Raw genomic sequence first — 27724 nt, 5'->3', positions numbered from 1 at the left:
TACTTCTGTTACCAGTGTTTTGCAGTTTATGAAAACGTTTCCCATCCTTATGTCACTTAACATTCCTAAAAGCTACATAATATAGGCATTGCTGTTATTTTTATTTTACAGGTGAAATATTAACTGAGCAATGGCAACTTGCTCATTGTCACACAACAAAAAAGAGAAGGAACTAAGAATTAAAATAGTGTCTTGCAGATATTGAATCTCTCTCTTATACTTTCCATGATAGCAGCTAGAATTTCCCTGCACTTTGGTTTGAGGGTATATGGTGGCAGATGGTGGAAGCAGTTAGCCTTAGGAAAGAATGGCTAGCACAGGGGCTTGAAAATTCTAGAGAAATTCAGAAATGTCTGTATCAAGTTCATCTGAGGCCAACATCCAAAATCAACTCTGTGTCTCATTTTCTATATGGTAGTACAATCTACCATAGGCGGCCTTAGTGTCATTCTTTCATTTAGTTAACCAATACTTTTTGCACTGCTGCTCCTCTCCGGGTCTACTGGAAATACAATGGCAAGCAAACCAAACATGGTCTCTGTTTTCCTGGACTTTATCGGAACAGCAGGGGGAAGCCATTGGAGGGCTCTAATCAGTGGAGTGACATGATATGGTTGAAACCTTAGAAATACTGTGTGCTACACTGTGAGTTTTGATGTGGAACAGGCAGAGAGAGCAGTTGGGGAGATAAGACAGGTAGGCGGCTGCTCTGTAATCTGGGTACGATATTGAGTTAAGTAGTAGCAGTGGAGATGGAACAGTAGAGACAAGAGATATTTAGGAAGTGGTAGTACTTTGTAACTAATTGTATGAGAAAGAGGCGTGACGACGCATCTCTATGAGCCCAAGACAATTCCAGTGTTTGCTTCTTGTCCTATCATATTGAGTTTCCCCTTTCACTTTCTAAAGCATCCCAATTTGGATGATAAATTAGGTTAATCCTGGAGATAAGGAGAAAGAAGAGAATTCAAGAATGAGGCCCAGTTTTCTGGCTTGTACAACAGGAATAGCTGTGCCATTAACCAAAAGGGGATACACTAGAGGAGGAGCTGGTGTGAGGGTAAGAGTATGAGTTCAGATTTGGAAATGGTGTATTTAAGGTGACTGTCTTATATTGGAGTGAAGACATATCACAAGAGTGAGGTGCATTTGTGGGTCGAGAGTGGAGTTTAGAGCCCTGGTCGTTGATTAGAGATATATTGATTTAAGAGGGATCAGCATGGATGGCAACTGACGTGATTCAAGTGGATGAAATCACCAGAATGGAAAACTGTGTCAAGAGGTCCCAGTCCCTAAGGAATGCAAGGAAGCACCTATTTCCAATGAGGGGCTCAGTTAAGATCTGGAAAGGAGAGGCCAGGGCCATAAGAAAACTGGGAGATGGCCAGTGGGAGCCCCAGGAACAGAGTATTGCAAGAAGCAAGGAGTGGATCGCGATGTCAAATGTGATCAAAAGGTTGCAGAAAACGAGATGAGAAAAGTGCACATTGAACTCAGTAACGAGGAAGTTATTAGACACATTGGTGATGGTGGGTTGGTGGCGTTGGGGGACATGATCCCAATGATAGGATTTTCAGTAATGATTGGGAAGTGAGTGTGAACAGTTTTTCAGAATTAATTATAACTGGGAAGGAAAGAGCATTAGTGAAACACCTGGAGGGTTTGCAGAATTGACAGGATGAGGGTGTCTCTAAAGCTGCTGGGAGAACACCTCTTACATTGTCTCTGGCATCCATCATAAAAGTGGAAAATGTTCTTGTATGATTGCAGTTGTTAAATAGTTTTACTTCTTAAATACATTTTGAGGTATTTGTGTAGTTTTTGTTACCTAAATGTTTTAGGTAAATTATTTTTAAGTAGTGGGAAGAAGAACACAATTTATAAAGTTGTTTTAACTACTTTAACCCCCCCCAAAAAAAAAGCATCTCATAAATTTACTCAATAAAAAACAAAATATTGCCTTAGTTTGTTTTTTTTCCCTCCTCACTGTCCAAAGAATTATGCTGCTCTTGGCTTCAGAACACTGGGGACTCTGAATACTCTTTGACAGATAAAAAGGTAAAGATTTATGGCAAAGGAAAGCATTTCTGAAAAAGGTGCTTCACATTGCCTTTGTGTCTGTGCATAAATTATAAACAGGGCGCAAGGGTTGCAGTCACTATAATAGCTTTTTGCTCTTTTTTTTAAGAAAATAGAAAATGCTTACTTAGGGGCTACTGCTTGTGTTTCTATTAATGAATCTTCTAAGCTTGAATGATTTTAAATAGGATATTTATACTCCTTGGTTCTGTTAGGCCAAGAATTTAGGAAAATATGTGTGATTAAAGTATCTAAAGTAATAAATTTATGCAGACATTAATTAAAATACTCTTAATAGTTGTAGCAGTAATAATAATATATTTCATAGCTAAAGACTTTGAGGAGGATTCACAATCAAGGGAAAACAGACACCAAATCATGTGTCTGTAAAGTTTCATTAGCCTTTATATTCAAGTTCAATACTGATATTAAAGCATCGATGAGCAACTCTTTGCACAAGAGTTGTGATCATGGCACACAAGTGCCCTTACCCAACCCACATGAATAAACTTGGTGTTTTATTTGTTTGTTTGTTTGTTAACCATTTGGTAAGTATTAATTGAAATCCAGTGTTTAATCAAGACATATGGATTATGACTTTACATTTTATTTTATGTTTTGTTAATCCTCACCTGAGGATATTTTTCCATTGATTTTTAGAGAGTGGAAGGGAGGGGGAGAGACAAAAAAAGAAACATCAGTGTGAGAGAGACACATCAATTGGTTGCCTCCTACACATGCCTCGACCAGGACCAGGGATTGAACCTGCAACCAAGGTATGTGCCCTTGACTGGAATTGAACCCAGGATCCTTCAGTTGACGCTCTGTCCACTGAGCCAAACCAACCAGGGCCAGACTATCACTTTAAAGTAGTAACACTGTTTTGCATAATAGATTATGAAAGTCTTATACCCTGAATACAATTTCGAGGTTATCAGTATCATTTTACTTTTAGATTTGGTTTTTCAATCCTGGAGATATTTTTAAATGTATTCATTAGCAAATCTATATTATTTAATAAGACTTTAAAAAATATTTTTCAGCCTTTGAATTTGGAAGTGTTTACCCATCATCACCTTCATGTCAATTTGGTTACTTAATCGCTAAACCAAGCTAATATTAAGGTTGGCTGTTCATACTTCATGATGATATTTTGTGTTTGCACCTGTTAATATGATGAAGATTGTTTGCTTCTGGTTAGGTTTACTAGTTCTGAAGATTCCTATGAAAACGTGCTACTTACATAATGATATCTTTAGAAATGTATCCCATAGCACCATGTGTTTTATTGAACTACAGTGGTATATTAAAAATGTATTTACCTCATTGAACAAGAACTGATCTTTTAAAGGGTGCCAGAAACATTTAATTCTGTGAGTATGCCAAGAAATCACAAAGGGAATATTATCATTACTCTCTGAAAGCCACATCTAACAAAGGACCTGATGAGAATAAGGTTTAGTTAGTGAATAATGAGGATTTATTGCCTACACTGAAATTTTTTCTAGAAATATCTATATCAGACATTCAGTCTCCCTTTCTATTTGAAGTGGTAACTGTATCAAACCAATCCATTTTGAGAATTACCAGCAATATTCTTTGTAGCTTCATATGCAACTTTAAAATATATTAACTCTCTTCATTATATGTGTATATTTTTATTTATTTTTACTGACTTTATTGGGGTGACATTGGTTAATAAAATTATATATGTTTCAGGTGTACAATTCTATAATACGTCATCTGTATATTTCTAAAGTTGCTCTTGGGAAAAGAGATCTCCAATATATAGAATACATGTTTGATGAATTGAACTGTAATGTGTAGCTTGAAATGTGGTAAACACTGAACTACCTCTCTTTGTAATTAATGAGACTGGAAATTCCCTGAAGCCCTCATATGTGCAAAGTGTCAAGTTGGCAACTTGCCGACTAGAAGAAACAGGCTGAAAACTCGCTTTTCCTATTTGAGAATAATAGTTACCAAATGCTGGTCCTTGTGCTGCTTTATCCGATCCAGTTGAAATAAGATAAATGAAGAGAGTGATACTTAATTGTTTTTGCAAAGTTGGCCATTCTCTCTAAACTTTTTTTTCCAAACTATATTTCATTTTAAATTACCATTTTAGGAAATTTAAATTATCATTATGAAATGCATGAAAGTATTATATGCATTAGTTCTTTTTTCCTACCTGAAAAAATTAAAAAGTTAGAAGCAGACTTGTGTCAGTCCCCTTCTGAGTGAAACTGGCTGGTTGGAAAACTGAAGCAGGTATTTAGATGTGCAGAACTCGGGGAAAAAGAGGAGGGGGTGGGTAAATAAGGCAGGACAAAGGCGCTAAAGAAGAAAGGACAGACTAGCTGGTTTGGCTCAGTGGATAGAGCATCTGCCTGCGGACTGAAAGGTCCTGGGTTCGATTCCAGTCAAGGGCATGTGCCCGGGTTGTGGGCTCGATACCCAGGGGGGAGCATGCAGAGGGCAGCCAATCAATGATTCTCTCTCATCATTGATGTTTCTATCTCTCTCTCTCTCCCTTCCTCTCTGAAATCAATAAAAATATATTTTTTAAAAATAAGAAAGGACAGTGTTCTAGAAAAAATGGATTATTTTAAAAGGGGAATTGGAAAATTATTCATTGGAAAGCGGTGAGGTTAGGTTTATTTATTTGTTTGTTCATTTAGCCATTATCCTTGACACTGCGATGAGGGCTTTAAGGCAGTTTCCCAAATGTGCTGAGCCCTCAGAATCCCCTGTGCTCCTGTCACACCCGTTCTCATCAGGAGAGTCCGTGGATGGGAACACTGAGACGGCTGGTTTGGATGATAGATGTTAGGTTTTTCTCTGTTCTTGAGCACCTGGTGATCTATCGTCATCTCTCTAAGCCTCAATTTTTATATGTAAAATGTACATAAAAATAGGTAAATAAGGTAAAAAGGAAAATGTCTTCAGAGGTTTACTGGAGCTTATAAATTAAAGATTATAATTTTAATATGTGTGTATATATAGGGGATGGTGGTGGCTTCCAGAAAGAAAGGAAGTGAAGTTCTACAAAAAAAAAAAAATGTTAAAGATTTATCTTTTCAGATTTCTGTTTTCCAAGTTTGTTATCTGGGTTTTATTTGTTAGGAAAATGTGAAATATTTCTTGATGTGCCTGTTTTACTTTTCTTATTATTTTTGTGCCCCAAACCAACTGTTCGCTTCAAATTTTATACAGCACATTATAAACTCACACCTCCAGCAGTTAGACGAGGCACTTATTTAGCTTAACCACTTGTGTCCCAGACAAGTGCCACCGACTCTACCTTAGAGGGCCAAGCCCAGCACCCTGCACTGGAGTGGAGAGGGTTCCCTAAATAAAGCTTTAAATCTGACCCCTTCTCACTTTTGGACATTTGGAGAAAAATCGTTCACTATTCCCTTTGATAGTTGTCTCTAGATTTTTGTTTTATTTTTTTTGTTAACCCCTATTCAGAAAGCTTTCCCCTTAGCTTGATCCTAACTCTCTCATGCTGTATAGTTTAGCACCCTTCTGTATTTATATTTTCAGGTTATTTTCATTCAAGTAAATGAAATAAGTCACCTTTTTGTAATAGTTGTGCAGTTTCCTTTCTGTGATAATTAGCTGTTTTTAGTAACTTATTTTTTTTGGTTCATTTAGCAGCAGCAACAGAAGAACCAGAAGTGATTCCAGACCCAGCAAAGCAGACAGACAGAGTGGTGAAAATAGCAGGAATTAGTGCTGGAATTTTGGTGTTCATCCTCCTCCTCCTAGTTGTCGTATTGATTGTAAAAAAGAGGTAAGGCCTCATTTTGTTCTGTCCCACTCACTTATCTATGTCACTAGATTTCAAGTTTTTTTTTTGTTTCCTTGACCTTTTTAAATTAGAGGATTGAATTTAGAAGAATTGCATTTTAACCATGTCAGCATGAGTCTATTCCTCATACTTCAAAAATAAATTTGTATTGGTTATTTGCAGTTTAATTTCAGATATAAATATCTACTTTTTGTCACATTAACATTGATATTAATGTATGAATTAAAATTTATCAAATGCAAAGATACTTGATGTTAATTTATCTTGTACTTCTAGTGTTATTAAGAATAATGAAATAAGGATTTATCATAATGGTTGGTTTATGGTCTATGAATTATTTTGTACTCTATTTTTGTACATATTGGCTATAAATAAGGTATGAGAAGAATATAAACATTATTTGTGAAGTTGTGTATTAAATATTCACTGACTATTTGAGCACTTTAATATGAAAAGTCAAGTTTTTAAAAATTGATCATTAGTCTTTTATACTGTATCAACTAATATCTTCTGGAATTATATGAAGATATTAGGACCCACTAGAATTTAAAATGAACTCTAGTCTGGAGGTTAAAGTCTACTCCTGCTGAAAAACATTTCAAAGTATGCAGTTTTTATAACTTAAACTTTTTTTCATTTTATTATATGTCATTTGTCAGGCATTGTCTCAGAAACTAATACAAATCCCCAATTCTTCCAATTATATGTGTTAGATAAATCTACAATTGGGAAGGACTTAAAAACATCTTAACATGCAGAATATAGCCCTAAAATAGTGTTGTATGTAAAAGTGTTTGTAATTTGTAAATTAAGTAATATAATAAATGATGTTGATAACATTAAGTCATATAATATTCCATGATGATTAGTATTTTATACTCAAAATAGATCATTACCAATATAGATATGATTCATACTGCATGTTTAATAATTCCATCAGAGTTTATTTTAATGCATTGCCTCTTTACAATTATTCCCTGGAGATATATATGTTGGAGAAGACACATCTGCATTAGAAACATTAGGTATGCATTATAGTGTTTTGTGTTAAATTAGCTACATACGTGCTTTCCCCAATAGTGCTTTCTCTTTTTGCTGTTGTCTACCTATGTGGTTGGAAAATACATCATATTTGAGTCAGAAAGATTTAAGTATTTTAGTAATACAAATTTGCCAGGCAAGATCAATACACTTTTTGAATATAACCTCCAGATCATACGTCTCTACTTAGAGTAAAGTTGTACTTGGAGGGTTAACTACACTAAACAATTTAGAAAGTTATTCAACTTTGCTCCTCAATTGAAATTATTCTAGTCACTTCAGATTGGACATGGGAGCAAGAAAATAGCTTCAGATTATGTCCTCGCCTAGTTAAAATTGGGTGAAATAATCAGTTTTATTTGTTATTAGGGTCTTTCTTATTCATGGCCTTCTATTTTAGAAATAACACAAACATTTGAAACATAAATCTTATAAAGTATAAAACAGTCCCGAAGCATGATTGCGGGAGGGGGGTGTATATGCTCTGACGACTCTCTAAAATTGCATAATGTAGCAAATTCTTTGCTGGTTCATATTTTAAATGGTTAGATAAATGGGCCTCAAGTAAAATGTTTAATGTTGGAGTTTTCACAGTTATACTTTAATTGATTGCTTTTTGGTAGAGAGTATGCTAGGGCTTTTATTTTTCTGCCTCATCACCTCCATGATTAGTAAAGGTTATAATTTTATACACAAAGTTACATACTTAAATATGTTACCTTCCAATATATAACATTATAACTAAATTAATTGAATATCTTACTCATCCAACTTTGTAATGACTTTTACTCAATTTTGTGCCACACATGTATCCTGTATGATTTAATAAAAAATACGTTTATTATACATACACAAAATCATAGATGTTATAACAATATTGGATAGTATCAAATTTAGGGAAATAATTTTAGTGTATAACATAGGTACTCACATAATACACAAATTTATTATAAAAATAATGAAAAGGCAAATTATTTTAGCCTTTAATCTTTATTTTTATGGGAAATGACTAGGTTTCTCAAGATTTTATCCCTCACTGGGAATAATAATATATATAGGTATAGTTCTCTTGCTGAAAATATTCTGTGTATGTTTGCTTGTGTGAAGAAATGGTTTGGAATTCAATTTAGTGAAATTCTACAGCTAAGGGTATACATAAAGTAAGTTTTTAGGCTGAGAAAAGGGATATTGCATCTTTCAAAACGCAATGCCATTTTTTAATTTAATTGCTGTTGAATTATTTCCAAATGTATGCCATTACTTCATTGGTTATGTATTATATTTTAAATGCACAGCATGGATGCTTTAATAATTCTAAACATAAATTTGAAATTATGTTTCAATACAGTAAATGTTTGTGTATGATATCATCTTCACATACATCTACTGTAGACATATTTTGTGTATATTGTTTGGTGCATATGTATATTCACTTAATATATGTATGTACCTGTGTACCATTAAGATATAATGACTTATTTACAAAAATTTAGGTCTCATTCTGCATATATTCTATATTAGCATAATAAATCTTTATATTTTGTATCTAAAGAATAATAATCAATTCAGTGTACAAGTTCTATAAACAGCTGTTCCATCTTTCATGACATTTAGATGATAATGGAGGATGTGCTTAACTGCATGTTGAAGATACACAATCCATTTAATCTTTCAATTTTTTTGGCTATAAAAGAAATGTCAGCATGTTATTTTTTTCCAAAATTATGTATTTTAAATTTTATTTTTCTATTGCATATCTGTCTAATTGCATGGCAAAAGATATCTAACCAATGCATGAGCAAATTGAAATGCAAACCAAAAAAATACATGAATTTTATTTTATTTCATTTTATTTTTAACGCACATTTTTCTGCTTTATTGAATGTGACGGAGTCACGCTTTTCATTCACCATTGCTTCTCTTTTTCCACTGTCTGTGATTTGCTTGCCAGGAGGAGCTACTATTCTTACTCCTACTACCTGTAAGTAGAAAATGGGTGATATACGACTTTACATGTGTTAAAGATGCAGTATCCCTTTTTGAAAAAAAAAACACACACAAAAAAAAAACAAGATGTTTGCAATTTTGGTGACATTTCAAAAAATGTTTTTCTGGACTCTAAAACTATAAAGTGTACCTATTAACTTATTTTGTTAATCTTTTTAAAAAGGGATATTGTATTTCTGTATGTTCAGCTACCTTTATTTTAAATTTTCAGTTTTCCATAAGTAGCTTTAGTCTACAGCCTAAAACATCATTTATTTACTTACGTCAAACCTGTACCTTATCAATATGAGACCTCTCTCATCTGGCAGAGGCAGTGGTTGTAACTCACGAATCACTATCTTTATGTAACACTGTTATATTTAACAAAATGACCCGAGTGATGGATTCACAGAAGAACAATCAAAAGTGGCTTCCCAGGATGCAAATCACATCAGGACTGATAGTGAAAACATCTGTCTCCACATTTCCAGGAATCCATGATGGGTTATAACTTCCAAATGAACAACTTTGGTCTGGCCATCTAGGCTGTCAGTATACTCTTGCAAAAACAAATGGGTAAATGCATAATGCTTTAGTGACAAATAAATAGAAAACAATTTAGAGAAAAAACATTATTGTTTATTTTAACATAAGTAAGATTATTATTTTTTAAAAACAAGACCAAGGTGGGGAAAAGCCCCTTCCACCTACACAAAACATACGTACGTGTCACAAATCTCCTTTTCTCTTCCAAAGTCTTAGCTCATCCTATAATTAGGTATAGAATGATAGTTGGATAAGGATGGAGAGTATTATCCACTCTATTTTTCTACTTATTTTCAATTTGCTACTTTAGATGCCAGGATACACAGCCAATCCATAGGAACAATACAACCAAGTGTTTCTGGACATTGCTTGTTCACTATTTGATCCACCACCTTTTAGGCTTAAGGACTGTGATTACGCATGTTTGAGGGCATGTATCCCCCACTATTTATTTCATTAGGTAAATTTAATCTAGCTTAACAACAAAATTTGTTGAGTCTCAATGACTATAACAGAATTTTGTTTAAAATATTATAAAAAATCTGCTACCCAAGCAGGTGAAAACTAACAATGCTCCTAGCTTATTCTGATGGGTCATAATATCCTTGTTAAATCATGTTGGATGAAGCCAAAGGTAATTAACTGTACCATTTCATACAATGATGGAGCACTTTTCCTCTTTATAGCCCACCCATATATCCACCTGCGGATATTTATGCTGTTGAATGCTTTGATGATGAAAGTCGTTTGCACATCTGTCAAACTCAAGTAGTTTCAGAATGGTTTACTGCCCTGAAGTGCACATTATATATACTTGTTGCTCAGTGGAGACAAAGCATCAAGCATACAGAAATCAATAAGTATTTAATTATGAGAATGCCAATAAGCTTCCCCTTAACTATCTCTATGTTGATAGTGTTAGAATGGGATTGTCTTTTTAGTGGATGGATAATATCCCAGGATTCTAGACTTGGTAGTAGATTATGATGCTGTCATTGTAATATTTGTGACTATTGGCATTATTAATCATAATTAGAAAGAACGTCACAGAGATATGCCTTTAAAAGCTGCTCAAAGGTAACTAGTGAAGCTAATCTTTAAAATTTTAAAGATTTTTAAAAATAAAAGTAGAAATAAATTGATTGGAATTTAAAAGTTAACCGGATGCAATCTTTGAGCTAACATGCATTGACATCATCATAGGAACACTCAGTTCTTGATCAAAACACTTAACTGTGATGTTTTTATTTGTTTGTAAAAACCTGAATTAAGGCCTACCTCATAGAGTTATTGTAAGAATTAAGGTAGTAGAACCAAACTGATAATGCTTGGTTGGCAGATACTAACAAAGGTTATAGTCCCCTGTAATTTGACAACTAAAAAAGGTTTGTGACTCTGAAAAGTAAAGATCCCTCATAGCTATGAAAACTTTTACCTGCCATGAATTTGACAAATTCATTGCTTAATATTTTTCTTAATCATGAAACATATATATTTTAAAGTAAAGCCTCAAAGTCCAAACATGCCTTTTCTATTTGCTTTGAACTGCCCATCCTCAAAAGTTTAACTTTTTAATCCATATTCCACGTTGTGTTATATTTATCAATTCAATCTCTTAAATTTTTGGAGGAACGAATTTATTATTTCTTCTTGCCCAGCAAAAACTGGAAGTTATTTTTTAAACTATCTTTTTTTTTTTGCTGTTTCAAAAGTTTTAAATGGCAAAACATTTGTGCTGCATTCCCATTGTAACAATTAATGTTTCACTCCTAGAGTAAGTAGATGCCTTACATTATAGTACACTTGTAATGGGTCATTTAATGATGTCAGCAACTGGAGATAGTTAAGAGTATAGGCCTTGAAACCAGGTCATTTTTCACTGCTTACTAGATAAATAACCTTGGGCAAGTTATTTAACTTGTCTGAGCCTCAATAAACTCATCTTTACAGTTAGAACTCTCATGTCTTTTTCAGTAGGTTGATCTGAGAATTAACGGAATTAGCAAATGAAAAGTGTGAAGAATATCACAGGCCTATTCATTCATTCAACAAATATTTTATTTGAGTGCTTGCTATGTGCCAGACACTGCTCTAAGTGCTAGGAATATACAGATGGTTCTTCCCTTTGTGGAACACACAGTGAGGAAAAGAATAGGACCCTTGCAATGATATGTAATGAGTGTTATTAGAGGCAGAAAACGTGGTGCTAGAAACTCACCCAGCACGGAAACCTAATCTGAAACAGGTTGTTGGAATTAGTCTGAGAAGCCTGCCTGTTGAGGTGAGACACAATGCAAGTTAACCAGAAATTAGAGGTAAAAGAACCTTGTAGGTCAATGAACAAATAACATAACATCAAAGAGGTAAGTTTGGAAAGTGACGTCTATAGACCAAAATACGATCTGCTAATGTTTAATTTCCTTCATACACTGTTTCAAACAACAGAAGCACTTGAAAAAAGTCAGGAAATTTAATATGAATGTTCAGATTCATTACTTCTCCTTAAATGTAATTTAAAAATCAGAAGCTTAACACTGGGATCAGATGCCAATAGTCACCTAGATAAGTTGCCCCTAAGCTGCTCTCCAGGTCTCCACAGTCCCCACACTTCAGGACATTGTCTTCCCACTGCAGCAGCACTCATTCACAGTCCCTATCTGAAACCTGTAAGAAGGCTATTATGGGGATTTTACTGCCTCGCCTAGAAAAAAAGAGATAATGACTTTTCAATGAATAGAGCAAATATTTCTAATAATGGTGGTGGTGGCAATGGTGGTGGTGGTAGTGGTTGTGATGGTGTAGTTAGTGGTAATAATGCTGTTGGTGGTGGTGCTAGTTCTTATACTTTCGCCATTGTTTTCTTACTACTAGCACTGTCATTATCATTATTATTATAATTTATTTTAAAAAGTGCTCCTTCAATCCCTAAAGCTTAGTTTCCGACTGTCTTATTTAGGTGTCAGATCGGCTGTGTTCATATGTTGGGTATGTTGGGTAAAAACTCCCTGAGGTTAAGTATTATAATTTTCAGAGGGGTGGGGGAGTATTCTATTCAGGAGTAGCTCTTGAATTGCTAGATTGAATTTTGAAAGGAAACTCTTGGGGGCATAAATACAACTATTATATGAGCCTTTAAATAAAGTGTTGGTAGCATATTTTCTCTAGTAAAGATACTAATGGGAATCGGAAGAATATATCCTAGCTAATAATCTAGCTGAGAAATGGTATTCTTAAAACAACTAAAGAATATTTCAGAGGCGACATAAACTGCTGCCATAAATTTAGAAACATAATCTGCCTACTACAGGCTTTTAGAGTGCCTTTATTTATATCATCTAAATCGCCCTTTTAATGTGATGTAAACATTTTGTATACCCTTAATGTTTTTATTACATGTTTCATGTGTAATGGTCACAAAGAATCATAAGGTATTTCATATATTTGATATTAAGATAAAGATTTCAGTATTTGAGTAGCTGAAAAGTCTAACTCTTCTATTTTCCAAGTCCCCTAAGTCATTTGTCCCACTGACTTTATAAGGCATTTCTATAGTGGATACTCGGCCATGTGATTCTAAAACAAGCTTTTAGGATTTGACCATGTCTATAATTCAGGATTATAATCATTTGTGTAATGCATCTACTTTTTCATATAGTATATAACTTTTTCATATTTTCCTGTGTATTTGCATTATATTTAGCTGTGGTTGATTTCACAAGTCTCCAATTTAGTTTTGGGTTAATGTTATAAATAAATGGGTAAATAGGTTAATGCTACACATGTTGCATTTTACTGAATAATAAAACAGAAAATGAAGAATGGGATTGCTTTGTTTATTTTAATTGGATGAGTATAGCAAAATAAACTTTAAAAAGTAGTCATGTTATTCCTCGGAAGAACTTCTAACAGTTGACAAAAGAATTAATCACCCAGGAGGAAAACCAAAATCTAGCTTTAGCTTAAATTTTTCTTGACTAGCTCTAATAAGGAAGTATTCACATATGGTTGTTATAAAGTGTAGTTATATTTTATAATACTTTATTTTAGTGATAAAATATAAGAAATAAGAGGTTTGGGTTGACAGCTTGAATGTTGAAACACTCAAATGACAAATAAACTGGTTTCATAGCAACCAAAATATATTGTTTGAGTGTGGAACTTAATTCCCGAAATTATGACCTAAATTATTTCTAAACCACATCTATATCCTTATCCTTGGGCTTTCCTGAACTACATACTGCTGGTGTCAGCTCTCCTTCAAGCTTCACACTAAGGTTTCCTTTTTGTATTTGCCTTGGCAGCAAGCTCGCTAAAAAGCGCAAGGATGCTCTGGGGAACACCCGGCAGGAGATGACGCACATGGTGAATGCTATGGACCGAAGCTATGCAGATCAGAGCACTCTGCACGCGGAAGATCCTCTCTCCATCACCTTCATGGACCAACATAATTTTAGTCCAAGATGTAAGTTCTTTAAATTTTTCACAAATGATTTTTAAAGCTGTTTTTTAGTGCACTCTGCCGTCAACATTAAAATTTTCATAAATGATTTTTGAAGCTGTTTAGTGAACTCTGCAGTCAACACATTGTCTTTTGAATAGTGAGAGATAATAAGGAAAAGAAATGGAAGAAACAGCTAGAAAGATAAAAAAGCGATAGAGAATATTATGGAATTCATAAGAACTTATTTTCAGTCTTGATAGTAGATTCACTTTAATGTCAAACTGCATGAATTTTATTACTATATCATTATAATATATATTCGTATATACTACTCAGACCAAATCATTTGTCATTGCTTTAATATACTTGATTGCCTATATAAAATGAGTTTATGTCAGTTTTATAGTTATTTTTCCATTTGTCTTCCTTTGTGCAAGATAAAATTCTTTGTGAGATAAGAAACATCATATTCTTTCTGCAGATTATTTGCACTGATAAAATTATTCTATTAAAATATTCTATATACTCCTGGAGAATTTTAGTAACAAAAAGTTAACTGAGCCCAGCTGGTGTGGCTCAGTGATTGGGCATCAACCCATGAACCAGAAGGTCATGGTTTGATTCTCAGTCAGGGCACATGCCTGAGTTGTAGGCTTGATCCCTGGTGGGAGGATGTGCAGGAGAAAGCTGATTGATGATCCTCTCTCATCATTGATGTTTCTATCTCTCTCTGCCTCTCCCTTCCTCTCTGAAATTAATGAAGTGTGTAAATATATATATATATATATATATATATATATATATATATATATATATATATAGCTGGGGGAAAGAGGAATCTACATGCTTTTCAGTATCTGGTGTGAAGTTCAAAAGTTTACTTGAATAGGGGCTTTGGCAGGGAATGGTGAAATCCATCCAGCAATTCAGCCATTCATCTGTCTACCACCTTATCCACCCCTCCATCCATATTAAGAATTCCTAATGTTGATCTATGAAGGCAGGACTTTTAAGATATTTCCACTGAAGTGCTGTTTAATGGCAAATGATTTGAATAATTGCCTCACAATTAATATTAGTTTATCTTCAGATTTCCAATGAATTTTATATATATTTTTTCTATAGCGCTGTTTGTTACTTAAACTTAAGTTAAATTATCTAATTGTTTCTTTAAATCCTCAAGTAAATTGATGCTTGAGGAAGGCAAATCATGTTTATCCTAGGTCTTGTATACGCAGGTGCATTCGTCCACAGATCCCAGAGGTTTGCTTACCTCAATTTGAAAAACATGTGTATAAGGGAAGAATAGACAATAAAACTATTATTTCTTTACATATTATAAACATATGTTAAAGTAATAATAGAGAAAATAAAGTGTTTGTAGGTTGTATGCATTTAGGTCTTTTCAGAAAAGGAAGGGTTTTTTTTCTGTAATGTTCAAGTAGGTGAAAATTTTCAGACATTATTAGCCCTAAATGCAGCCCATCATTTTCCTTGATATGTATCTAACCAAACAAGTTAGAAATGTTATAGTCATTTTGGAATTTAATTTTAATCGATATAGGGCCTTTTTAAATCTACTTTATCTTTATTTCACTATAAGATAATTGACAGAGAATAACATAAAATATTGTTGTAAGTAAATTTTCCCGAAAATATAGATGTACCATCTCTCTAACAATTTGATTTCATAGTTAACCCATTAATGATTTGAAAACATTTTTGTTCCCCCAACTTTTCTATCTTTTGCCTATCTTATTAGGAAGGTTGAATTCAGCAGTGTAACTATAAATACCCACCTATCAACTTAGAGAAATGATTAAATATATTTCCCACAGTTAACTAAAAAAAAAAAAAAAATACTTGGAATGAATATGAGATAATTGTTTCTCAAAGTAACTTGCACTTGCTAGATCTAAAATACATGGGATTCCCCCCTAATCTTAGAAACTTTATAATGTCAAATTGAATATGCCTTGCTTTTTAAATTAAACTGAGTACTGAACTATAATTATAGCTGCACCTTTCTCTCTTGGTGTTTTGCAATAACCCAAACTGAAAGAGAATTTTACTTTTGCAGGTTATAGTAACCAAAGAAAATTTAATAATGATATTTCTTAAGAAAACATAACTCTATTTTAAAGGGAACAACTTTAGGGCAATATGTTCCTTCATGAGCTTTGTTTTCCTATACAGTGCCCAATGATCCACTTGTGCCGACCGCTGTGTTAGGTGAGGCCCTAATTCTTTATCATCATTTTTGCATGGATCACACCTCTTTGCATGGGTTATAACTTTGTCAACAGAGTAATTATTCACAGTGCAGAAAGCAACTTGATTTAAAATATATAGTCATCATCTTATCAAAGAAAACAACTGTGGTAAATCCAGTCAGATCTAGTGGATTTCAGATTTGTAAGGCATACTTTTCTAAAGCAACATATTTGCTAATTCTTGGTTCCATTAGATTTGCAGCAAAAGTACAATGGCGCCTAATATAAGATTATGTTTATTTAAGCAGGTTAGTAGAATGAACCAAAATGCACAGGGACCAGTGCTACCTGAGTAATTTCTTTATATGTAAAAATGTATCTGATGGGAAGGGATTTTCCAAATCCTCCTAATTTTATAGTTACTATATAACATCTAAGACAACTGGTCTTATGGGTGATAAGTAAGTCCTTTTCAGATGTTAAATTACATTAATTTTTTTAAATATATTTTATTGATTTTTTACAGAGAGGAAGGGAGAGAGATAGTTAGAAACATCGATGAGAGAAACATCGATCAGCTGCCTCCTGCACATCTCCTACTGGGGATGTGCCCGCAATCCAGGTACATGCCCTTGACCGGAATCAAACCTGGGACCTTTCAGTCCGCAGGCTGACGCTCTATCCACTGAGCCAAACCGGTTTTGGCCATTAATTTTTAATTTAATTACAGATTTAAGAATAGAATGAGTTTCATTTCAACTTGTACTCTATTCCTTGACTGATTTCACACCAATGATTCATGACCATCTTGCTTATAATGTTCACAAGTTATATATCATTTTTAACCCAGTGTTTCTAATATTTAAGATTTACCCAAAGAAATGTAGAAATTACCAGAAAAATGTGTCTTAAACATTACCAGTTTTCATATTTTATATTTAAATTTCTTGTGAACATAAAACTTTAGCTTACATTTGATGCATGTTTTATTATGCATATATTCAACATTCGGTTACCTTTTCATAATATTTTGGAACTGTTCCACTAATTCAGTTAAGTAAAATACACCTCTTTTTCCCTAAAATATTTAAAGTTATAATTTTGTAATATAAAGAATATATATCGTAAAAGAATCTGTTAGTCGTGTTCTCTGTTGCTGATTGCACTCTCCCTTGAATGTCCACACCAATAATGGTAGGGAAGTGAACTGAGGAATTTGTCCCAAGGGGTAGCCTCACCATCAGTGAGAAGTCAGGAATCTTGATCATTGTGAAGGTACCAAGTGCCTTTGAAAACGTCATCTTTGTTGAGCACTTTAGAAGGCTGTCAACATCAAATTAATAAGTAAAATTCAATTAAAATATTAACAACTCACTGGAAAAAATTCAGCTGCCTAAATGCTAAAAAGTGATTACAGTAATATTTTAAGGACATTTAGATTTTGGTCCAACTCTCAGTCCTCCTGTGGACTCATAATAGAAACTCATGGAAATACTGTACCTTTCATCTTTGCTTCCCCATCTGTAAAAGAGGTAATAATTCCCACAGTACCTTTTTCATAGTTTTGTAAAAGAGAAAATGAGGTAATATATGTGAGTTTTTACAAACTATACAGCTTAAAAGGTTATTATAATAGCTTTCCCTGTGAAAAGGGATATTTATGTTTAAGAAAGGCTAGAGTTAACACAATAGAGCCATCGAACCCGTTCATATAAACAGCCGTTATGCTTTTTATTTCATTTTGAAAGTTGGGCTGTTTAATTTAAAAATATATATTTGTTGTTTAAAAGCTAACTCCCATTAATAGTATCAGATGTAAAAATGACTTGTTGCGTTTTTCATCATTCATGGAGTCATGATGTTTACAGTTGTTTTGCATCCAACTGATTTTGTGTTTACAAAGCAATTTTGAAATCATTTCAAATAGATTGATACTAATATCTACTTGCTAATTTTAAAAGAGCTTAGAAACTTTCCGTATTAATTCGTATATTTGTTTTTTTGTGTTTTACTGCTTCTTTGGGTTAAAGTCCCTATAACTGGTAAGTGTATTGCAAAGAATTCTAGAAAACCTTTCCATCAAAGAAATACTTGAAGCTATTATTCTTAAATGTGTAATAAGGATAATGATTAGTACATGTACTCTCACTACTAGTCACATTATGAGGTGGTTTAATGAGGCGGAAATGTTTGGAGATTAATAATTCATATGTGATTATTTTAAAGAATGCTGCTCATTATACTACTGTATTAAAGCTTAATGCAAAACAAAAGGCATTTCATACTGGAACATAATTACGGAAGATTTAGAATGTGGGTGAATTCTGTGTTTCTCACTGAGCCTTTTACAGGGTCGGTGTTCTGCTGCTCCAGCAGGTCTGATGTGAGCGCTGGGGCTGCCCACAGAGCAGCTTAGGTGATTGCGTTCTGCCTCACTGACATTATCTGTCCTTGTCTCCTCCTGAGCTCAATAGCGCCCAGATCAGTAGCTTTTGATTAACTTTACTGGAGAGATGTATATGTTCTCTCTGTCAGTCCATCAATTGCAATATTTTAGCAAAGATAGATCAGTTGAGGTTATGCACATAGGAAGAAGAAAATCTCATGAATTATGTTTGTTATAAAATGTTTGTGTCTAGAGGGGTGGGCAAAACCAAAATAAAGGGCATTAACTCAGTTGGGTGGTTAAGTCACAACAGAATCCACCAGGGGTGTTTTTGATGCATTGTGGTGTTTTAGAAGTAAATGAGAAAAAAAAAAAAAAAAAAAAAAAACGCATTCAGCCTGATAAGCGAAAGTAAAGTATATGCAATCAAGCTTAATTATAGAAGCATACAAATCTGATTGTGGGGTTCTTTTGTTTTGTTTTTTCCTTCTCCAGGAAGAAAAAATGTTTATCATGGGGACAACAATTCATTTTTTGCCATATCCTATTTGTAGAGTTGGTGATAGAACAGGCAAATGTACCAGCATTTGAAATATGTTTCACTGTTTAATTAAATATTGTTCTCTACAGTATGCATTATCATTAAAAACAAAAGTTCCCCTAAGAGTGTACTTTCTCTTCTGTTAATGAGCATGGCAGTCTAATGCTTTTCAAAGTAACAACCCCTTAAAACATTTTTTTAAGTGGTAAGTTTACATGTGATACATATAAGCATGCTTTTTCTCATTGTAATGATTAGAACTGTGGTCATTAAAATAATAATTATTCTTCATAGGTACAATGTTCTTGTTTTTTTTTCTTCCTTGTTATGACAGAAAGATGCTTATAGTTTCTTTTCATTTTAAGCTAATAACACAATTGGGATGGGGCCTACACTTAACTGTGGGTGGTAAGGGATTCAACTGGTTTTAACTAACTCAATCATTGAAATGTTTATTGACTGCTTTATACCAGGCACTAGGAATAAATTTTAAAAAATGACTCTGTGTCTAGCCTATAAGTGTTTAGAGTTTAGTGAAGAAAAACACCAGTAAACAAATTATTAAAAGATAAAATACATGAATGTAGAAAAGAGGCCATGAGAATGTAAAGCAGGAGCTGTGAAGCCCAGCCTGGATGGTCCATGAAGAATTTCAGAGGAAGTGCCTACTACATATTTTGCCCAGGGATATATGCTGGTTTCTTTCATACAGTAGCCAGAAGAGTCCAAATATATTAGCAATAGAAGCAACAACAATAATAATAAACCAAGTGGGTAGAGATTGAGTATAAATGCACATGGGACCTGGCTGGCAGACATAAAGGGTCCCGGGATGATTCTGTAGAATGCCCTTGTTTTCCAGTCTGGAGTGCCATGGGGAGACGCCCCAAGTGGTTGGGCATAGTAAGGCCACAAGGGCAAGAAGAGCAGCCACATGGGGATGGGTTGTCTACAGGGAGGTTGGCTTATGGCTGAGAAGGAGACTGCTTGTTTTAATCAACAATGAAAACACTTCTCCAGTTGACTTGATTTTCTGATCCCACTCTATACTGCTATGATTATGATTGCAGATACAGAGAAAAGTGAGAACCCAGCAAAATCTCCCACTATGCTTTTTAAAGGTGGACTAGATGTCTCTCTACACCTCAAAGCATCGTTTGCCCTGTTGAAATAAACATGTGTCCTCTGACCTCATACCTTGAGCTGACGTGAAAGGCTTTATCTTTATGGAGATGCTGCCCTAGGCCTCTACTCTATTTCTTTTCTTTCCTCCTGTTACCGGAAAGATCTTGAGATCTTAAAAATCTGTGCATTGATATATATTAAACAAGATAACTTTGTCTTCTTTTTAATGTTCTTGAATCTGAAAAATGCCAGATGAGAACCACAGTGCTACAGCAGAGTCCAGTCGCCTTCTTGATGTACCTCGCTACCTCTGTGAGGGGACAGAATCCCCTTACCAGACGGGACAGCTGCACCCAGCCATCAGGGTGGCCGACTTACTGCAGCACATTAATCTTATGAAGACATCAGACAGCTATGGGTTCAAAGAGGAATATGAGGTGAAAGTTTCTGTATTATGTTAAATGTTATTTCTAACTATTATACTCAGGGAAATTTAACAAATTCCCTCCCCTTAACATAACACAGAGTTGAATACTCTCTAGCCACTAATCCTGTGTGAAAAATCACACATGAAAAATCAAGTGTGTAGCAAGATACCTTAGGTTCCAGTGTATTATTACAGATTCTGTCATTCAAATGACTTAGTCAGTAGGTACTTCTCTGCCTCTTTGTTTGTTGACCCTCTGTTGAGAAGTGGGATGAAGCTTTGTGTTCTAAATGTACTACTTGCCATTCTTAGTTTTGTTTTGAGCATTATTGTGGAGCATTGTTGAGAGGAAAAAACAGAGCACTACAAAGCCAAATGTTCAGAAGCCAAAGGAAGGATATGAGAAATTCTTCTTCCTTGTTTCCCTTTCCTACTCAAACAAAAATACCAATAATTAAACTGCAAGAGAAGTGATTTAAATTAGTCATTATAATACATAGCAAAAAGGAGACAGCTCCTTTGCCACCTTTGCCTACTGAGAAATATCAGTATGATGTGGAGAAGGAAGATCTTCCACCACCATACACACATCACCACACGTGCATCACCATACATGCACCACCATACATGTACCACCACACGTGCACCACCATACCTGCACCAGCTTGTGTGTACCACACATGCACCACCACACATGTGCTGACACACATGCACCACCATACATGTACCATCATACATGCATCACCATACATACACTACCGTCCGTATACCACCACACATGTGCCACCATATGTGCACTACCACACGTGCACCACCGTATGTGCACCACCATACGTGTACCACCATACATGCCCATTTAAAGTGAAATAATTCAAGCACTAATTTTCTTTACATTCAAAATGCATTCAACTTCATGAAGAATTCTCTAAACACTACATTATATTTATAGATTACTTGCATGACTTAGTTTGGGAGTGAATACAATTATCTTTGAATTTCAAAAGTTGGTTTAGATGTATGCCGGAAACACCATGCTGTGGTAACGAATAGTGCAAGGAATTATAACATGTTGCCAGCACTGGTTCTTTCTGTTCATTTCCTTGTATTCCTGTGTACCTCACTTCAAAGACCGTTGACTCTTTGAAGACCCCATTTCCTGTTTGAGCAAAGTTAAAGCTTTTCTGCAAAAAGGAAATATCTACCCATATTTTAAATTGCTACATATGGCAATTAAACTAATCAACAAACTCATCTGTTCAAAATTCTTGGAGATGGTGACTTTATTTAATTTTCATATGGTCTCTGGTAGAAACTCAGTTCTTTTCATGATCTTCAAAGAAACTGAAATGTGGTGTATTGCACATGATTTAATAAATAATTGAGGGGAAAACAAGTGTGTTTTTGTTCCTGTTATAAATGCTAAAGGAAGCACACTTGAAAGATAACTCATTAAAAGCAGTTTTGAAGTTTTTGATGCTTTCTCTACCTCCTTCTCACAGTTAGAGCAATCTTAAATTTGAAATAATGTTAAGGTCTTGTCCCCTCCCTAAAGTGGTTACTTGTTCTTCATTTGAACTCAGTCCAATCCAAGATGAACAAGTAGGAGCCCAGCAAATAAGCTTTGTTCTGAAATGGAACATGTTTACTACGTAGGACTTCCTCCCGGAGAAAGTGGCTATTACTGTTTTGGTCCTCACAACAGATAAACTTGCTGCATGAAAAGGAATTAAATTCAGTCTGCTTGTTAATTTTTTTTTCTAGAGCTTCTTTGAAGGACAGTCAGCATCTTGGGATGTAGCAAAAAAAGACCAAAATAGAGCAAAAAACCGATATGGAAACATCATAGCATGTAAGTCCTCTTGGAATTCTTGGTGAATGTAAATGTTGTGGGTAGAAGGTAAATAGTAAGTTGCAACTCCTCTTTATGTGGCTTTAAATTTTAAGAGAATCCCAGGGCCTGACACATCTGTTGATAAAGCAATCTACTTAATATTCAAACAGCATTGGCTATTGGCAGTAACTCTGAAATTGTCATTATCCTCATTAATTAAATTGTTTCACACTCTTCACACTGTGGATATAGTTCTATGTGGTTTTATGTTTGCACACAAATGCATGGGATGTTATGAAATAACTGAGAATATTAACGATGAAAAGAAAGGTCTTTTCAGTGATAAATTACTGCTATACCTCCAAACTTATTCAAGGTGGGAGTTGTCTTCTTTCTACATACCTTTATTCCTTCCTTGGAGCCTGTAAGAATTCCAATTGCTCCCTTTTATTTATCATTAGGGTCTTCCTCCTCCTCAAATCTGCAATGTGTGTACATGGATAAATAAGTTAATTATCATGTGAAACATCAGCAGCAATGAGAAAAGTTAACATAATTTTTCATGTAACTATTTATTTACTTTAACCACTCTATTATCAATGAAAATTATTTTAAAGATTCTTATGAATGCATCAGAATTTAATCTTGACTCTCAAAAAATAGGAAGTTGAGAGCGGAGTTCAAAATTCACTCCTTATTTCTGTGGCTCATTTGCTGTAAAGTGCAGACAGAAGAACCCAACCCATTTAAAATTATGCCTAGGAAGCAGAATTAGGAATGAAGGCAAATTTAGTTCCTTGGAGAAGTCCATGACTCAAATGACTATTCATTGTACATTAATTATCATATCCCCTAAAAGCTTCCTAATTATGAAGATGTTAGTCACTAAAAGCTTTATTAACAGAATGTTATAACCGTGATAAGTAATAAGATCATTAAAGTTCTTGTATTTCTTCAAATGACTGGTGTTTAAGGAAATGTAGATACTATATTATGGGTAAGCTCTTATCAACCATTGAATTATTCCAAGTATCTGCCAGTGGCATTGTCTCAAGACAAGGGGAATATTTCATAGCTTTTGTTTTATTATTTACAAATTTTAGACGATCACTCCAGAGTAATTTTGCAACCTGTCGAGGATGATCCTTCTTCAGATTACATTAATGCCAACTATATAGATGTAAGTACTTTTATAGCTCAGTATGCCCAGTTTGTTAGCTTATAGATGCGAATCCTTTTGCTTGTTCTTGCCTATAAAGTGATTGCTAGCTTTTAAACATAAAGAACAAACTGTACACTTTTTTCCTTGTTCCACGTCCTAGTACTTACTGACGTTGTTGTGCTTTCTTTCACACCTGACTTTGGTTTGGGCTGTAGATTTGGCTGTACAGGGATGTAAGTACCACTATATGTAAATAACAGTATCCTATTATGAATATTTACTGTAACTACTCTTACTTACAGTTATTACTAATACCTACTACTCGTTCTCTCTGCATGCTTCACGTAATTAGCTCATACAGTATATCTATGTTCATTTCTTTGTAATTCCTTTACATGTGTAAAGATCTGTTTTATCTCCTTCCCTTTTCTGTGTTTGGAAAAACAGGACCATTTTGAGCTATTGGCAATTTATTATGTACCTGAGTTTTATTTGTTGATGATTTCTGTTTCTGGCTTTTATTCTTACCCTCCCCTAAACATGTGAGAAGCTGGATAGTATGATGTGTTAGTGTTTCTGAAATTTTACTTTTTACATTTGACTTCTGATGTGAATAATGGATAGGGAGACTATTGTGTGGTGTGTGGTATTGGATTGTGAAGTATTAAAATTACTTAGGCAAAATAATTACCAAATTGCATTTGTAAAGTATACATATCACACATATATATTGAATCATACAAATAAAAAAGTTTGTTGTAATCATACATTTCACTGTTAAATTTTAGTTAAAAACATATCTACATGTGAATTCTCTCTTCAATGGAAAATAGTTTTCTAATAAAAGATAAAATATTGTTGAGGAGGCAATATATTATATTACATGTAAGAAGAACAGCCTCTTCACTTATACTTCCTGGTTCAAAATCACACTGGGAACCATGGGAATACTATGTCACCTCTCAGCCTTGGTTTGCTCATCTTAACAGTGGAGGTAATGACAGTGCTAATCTTACTTGTTGTAAGATGTAAATGGAGCAATGCTTATTGAGCACTTAGCACAATGCTTAGCACATGTGAAGTACTTACTAAAATAAACTACAGCTATGTTAAAAAATAATTTACCTAGGTGTGCTGAAATTAATCAGTTCGAAATATAGTTATTTTGTGAAATGTCATTATTTATATTTTTAACTAATAAATTTTATAAATTATAGTCTCAATATATTCATTAAATTTTGATTCTCAGTCAATATTTTAAATGTATTAGACATCTTAACATGGAAAACTAAGCTTTTGATCTACTCATTAAAATTTTTAAAAATTAACATTTCTCTGACAAATTTGTATTTCTTTTTACCTATATAACTTAACCTTGGTTTTCTACCAAGGCATATACACTGGAGCCTTGGTATAATGCTACTTTATGGTTCATATGTAAAAAGTGTGTTCTAAGACTATTTTTATCTAATATTTTTGGTAAGACCCCAGTATATTTTGGCTAATCATTATACAATATCATAATTTTCCCTCTTCTGTTAACTTGTTATGCTTAAAAGATGTCTCCTGCAATTGGTAAATTTTTCATAAAAAGCAGGAGATAAAATGTTTATAAAGCTTGAAACAAATTTTTCATAAAATGCTGTGCTATGTGGGTATATTAAGGAATAATAACTTCTAATTTTGCAACAGTATAATGCTCAACCTATTAAGTTTTAGATAGGAGATCTTCATTTATATGCATTTATATCTGTATTGAGTCATCCACACCAAAATGTGGATAAATTGTACCACAGGCTTTTTACTAAAGCACTCTGGTAAATACACAACAAATTCAAAGGTTAACCTATTATACCATTAACATATTTGCTACTCGGGGTCTATTGGAATTTAAACTAATTAATAGTAACTACCAAACTATTCCTTCTCAGGAATAATTTCTTTATTGAAACAATATTAAATATTTAACCACACAGAGTTCTTGGCACATTAAAAAAAAGAGAAAAAAAATACTAAACTTCATTGTTCAAGACAAGTATACTTTAAAACTCTTCCTTTCCTCTCTATGTGTGTGTAACTATAATTATGTGTAAGTAAATTATTATCAGCACACATAAATGGTTTTGGCAGATTCATGAATATATTATAGAGTAGGAATATTCTGTATGAAATCTCAGCAGGATTTTGATTTGATGCACACATGCATTGTCCAGCTCTAACATTGGAATGTTCTCTTATTTTTTTATGGTTCTAATATGTCGTTGTCCATTTGTAATGCAGTGTGTTGTACCTTTGGATGATAAAATGAGAATTGGTATTTTTGAGCACAGTTTTTCCAGGAATGAATGATTAAAGCTTAACATGAAGGCATAAATATTTTAGTGAAACCAAACAAAATCTCTGATGTTATTCCCTAACAAACAAATCTCAATTATGCAATATATATTCTAATCAGAGCCCTTAAAATATTTATTTCTTAATCTTACCTTTCAGATAACCTAGGTTTGAGAAGTGAACTATGAGTTCACTACTCATTTCTGGACTTTTTCCTATAACTTAATCTTAACAGGTGGTTGTCTTCATCTTTTTATGCCTTCATTCTTTTAATTCTGGTACTGATGTAAAATTATGACCAATTCGTTCTCCTATTTTAGGGCTACCAGAGACCAAGCCACTACATTGCAACTCAAGGTAACACTTTGCCTCTTTAAGTGTTATACAAAAAACAAACTTGCTTATTCATCCATATGGTATTTTTTGCAATTTTACCTATATTGGCTGAAGAAAAAAACAACAACATTCCTCCTGAATAACACTGCTCTTTATTCATTTGTATAATACAAGTTGTTTTATCTGTATAAAACATTTATAAACTTTGATTTATTTTTTATTGCAAGTAAAAGAAAAGCTGCTGGTAGTTTTTGTGATTTGGTTCTTGGTATCCTGATGTCCTAGAGCTCTAGTCAGTAGTGCTGGGTAGAGGAATTTCTTACTTTTGATGAAAGCAAGGGAAGTCTCATCTCATTTAAGGTGCCCATTTTCTTGTAGCAGCCTGTCAGCCTGGAATGTAATAGTACCCAAGACCAATATTTTTATAATGAGATGTTAGACTATCTTCCAGCAGTTGTTTTTTTGTTTCTTTTGCTTTGTTTTTTACAAGTTAAGACTGAGACAAAACAAAGGGCTAAAGGGAACTTTGTCAAGCTTATTTTTTGTGGAAAGTAAGGAAAAAATAGAAAAAAACGTTACAGTGGCACATTGGGGAGTAAAAGTATTCTAACATCAAAAACAAAAACACCTTCAGTCTCTCCAAATTGAGCACTGGTCATGAGGAGAGAAACTTGCACATCTATTGTATAAAAGAGAAAAGTAAAACAAAAGTTACATTGCTCTTTGCCAGAGGGTATGTTTTTTAATTGCTTTCACATATGTTGGAGTAATTCAGTTTAATTAGATATAAACCTTTTAAAGTTAGAAAACTCATTTATGGTGAACATTATTCTAGTTTCATGGTAATGAGTAGATCCCAGTAGGAGCTTTCACAGTTTGCAGACGATACTCTATGTATGAAGTTTCTTCATTAACCGCAAACATGCACTGTGTATAAATGATGTGCATATATGTAATTGGTCATATGTACTGATTGGTTGATAGTGGCATAATCCTGTTTTTGCAGGTATTTGAAGATGCATTAAAGTAACTTGGATATCAATATCCTAGGAACGATTGATAGCTTCTGCATGGAAATTATAGAAAGCAAATCTAAACTCAAACTTGTATAGGCCTGTGTTTTTGCCCGAGGCATGATTGTAGATGGGAACGGAATTTTAAATACTTTCAGTGACATTTTCTTCTAAATTTATTATTGATTACAAAATTTCTCTGATAACGTAATATTCAAATTAATTTTTTAATAGGCCCAGTTCATGAAACAGTGTATGATTTCTGGAGAATGATCTGGCAAGAACAGTCTGCCTGCATTGTGATGGTTACAAACTTAGTTGAGGTTGGCCGGGTAAGAAAAATATATATATTTATTTTGTGGTGTGTGTGTTTTTTTTGTGTGTCATAAAACATGAGTATAACTTGAATAGCAAAACATAATAAACTTAACATATACTATCATTTG

At 33.8% G+C, this 27724-nt stretch overlaps 1 protein-coding gene across 8 annotated transcripts in view; it reads left to right on the top strand.

Moving 5' to 3' along the window:
* PTPRK (protein tyrosine phosphatase receptor type K) overlaps positions 1-27724 on the top strand; it is a 482252-nt gene that overhangs the window by 435056 nt on the left and 19472 nt on the right. Inside the window, exons 14-23 of one of the 8 annotated variants that reach the window (XM_036318388.1) lie at positions 5740-5878; positions 13771-13931; positions 16107-16142; positions 18154-18165; positions 20428-20612; positions 22364-22451; positions 23537-23613; positions 23811-23828; positions 26250-26286; positions 27513-27610. In XM_036318388.1, coding sequence (XP_036174281.1) covers positions 5740-5878; positions 13771-13931; positions 16107-16142; positions 18154-18165; positions 20428-20612; positions 22364-22451; positions 23537-23613; positions 23811-23828; positions 26250-26286; positions 27513-27610 — 851 coding nt within the window. Of the gene's footprint in view, positions 1-5739; positions 5879-13770; positions 13932-16106; positions 16143-18153; positions 18166-19004; positions 20343-20427; positions 20613-22363; positions 22452-23536; positions 23614-23810; positions 23829-26249; positions 26287-27512; positions 27611-27724 lie in introns of those variants that run through there. The other 7 variants (XM_036318389.1, XM_036318391.1, XM_036318390.1 and 4 more) reach the window with 7 other exon arrangements.

This window comes from Myotis myotis, unplaced genomic scaffold, assembly GCF_014108235.1.
Source record: "Myotis myotis isolate mMyoMyo1 unplaced genomic scaffold, mMyoMyo1.p scaffold_m19_p_7, whole genome shotgun sequence".
Lineage (NCBI taxonomy): Eukaryota > Metazoa > Chordata > Mammalia > Chiroptera > Vespertilionidae > Myotis > Myotis myotis.
This window is presented reverse-complemented; position numbering and strand designations above follow the sequence as displayed.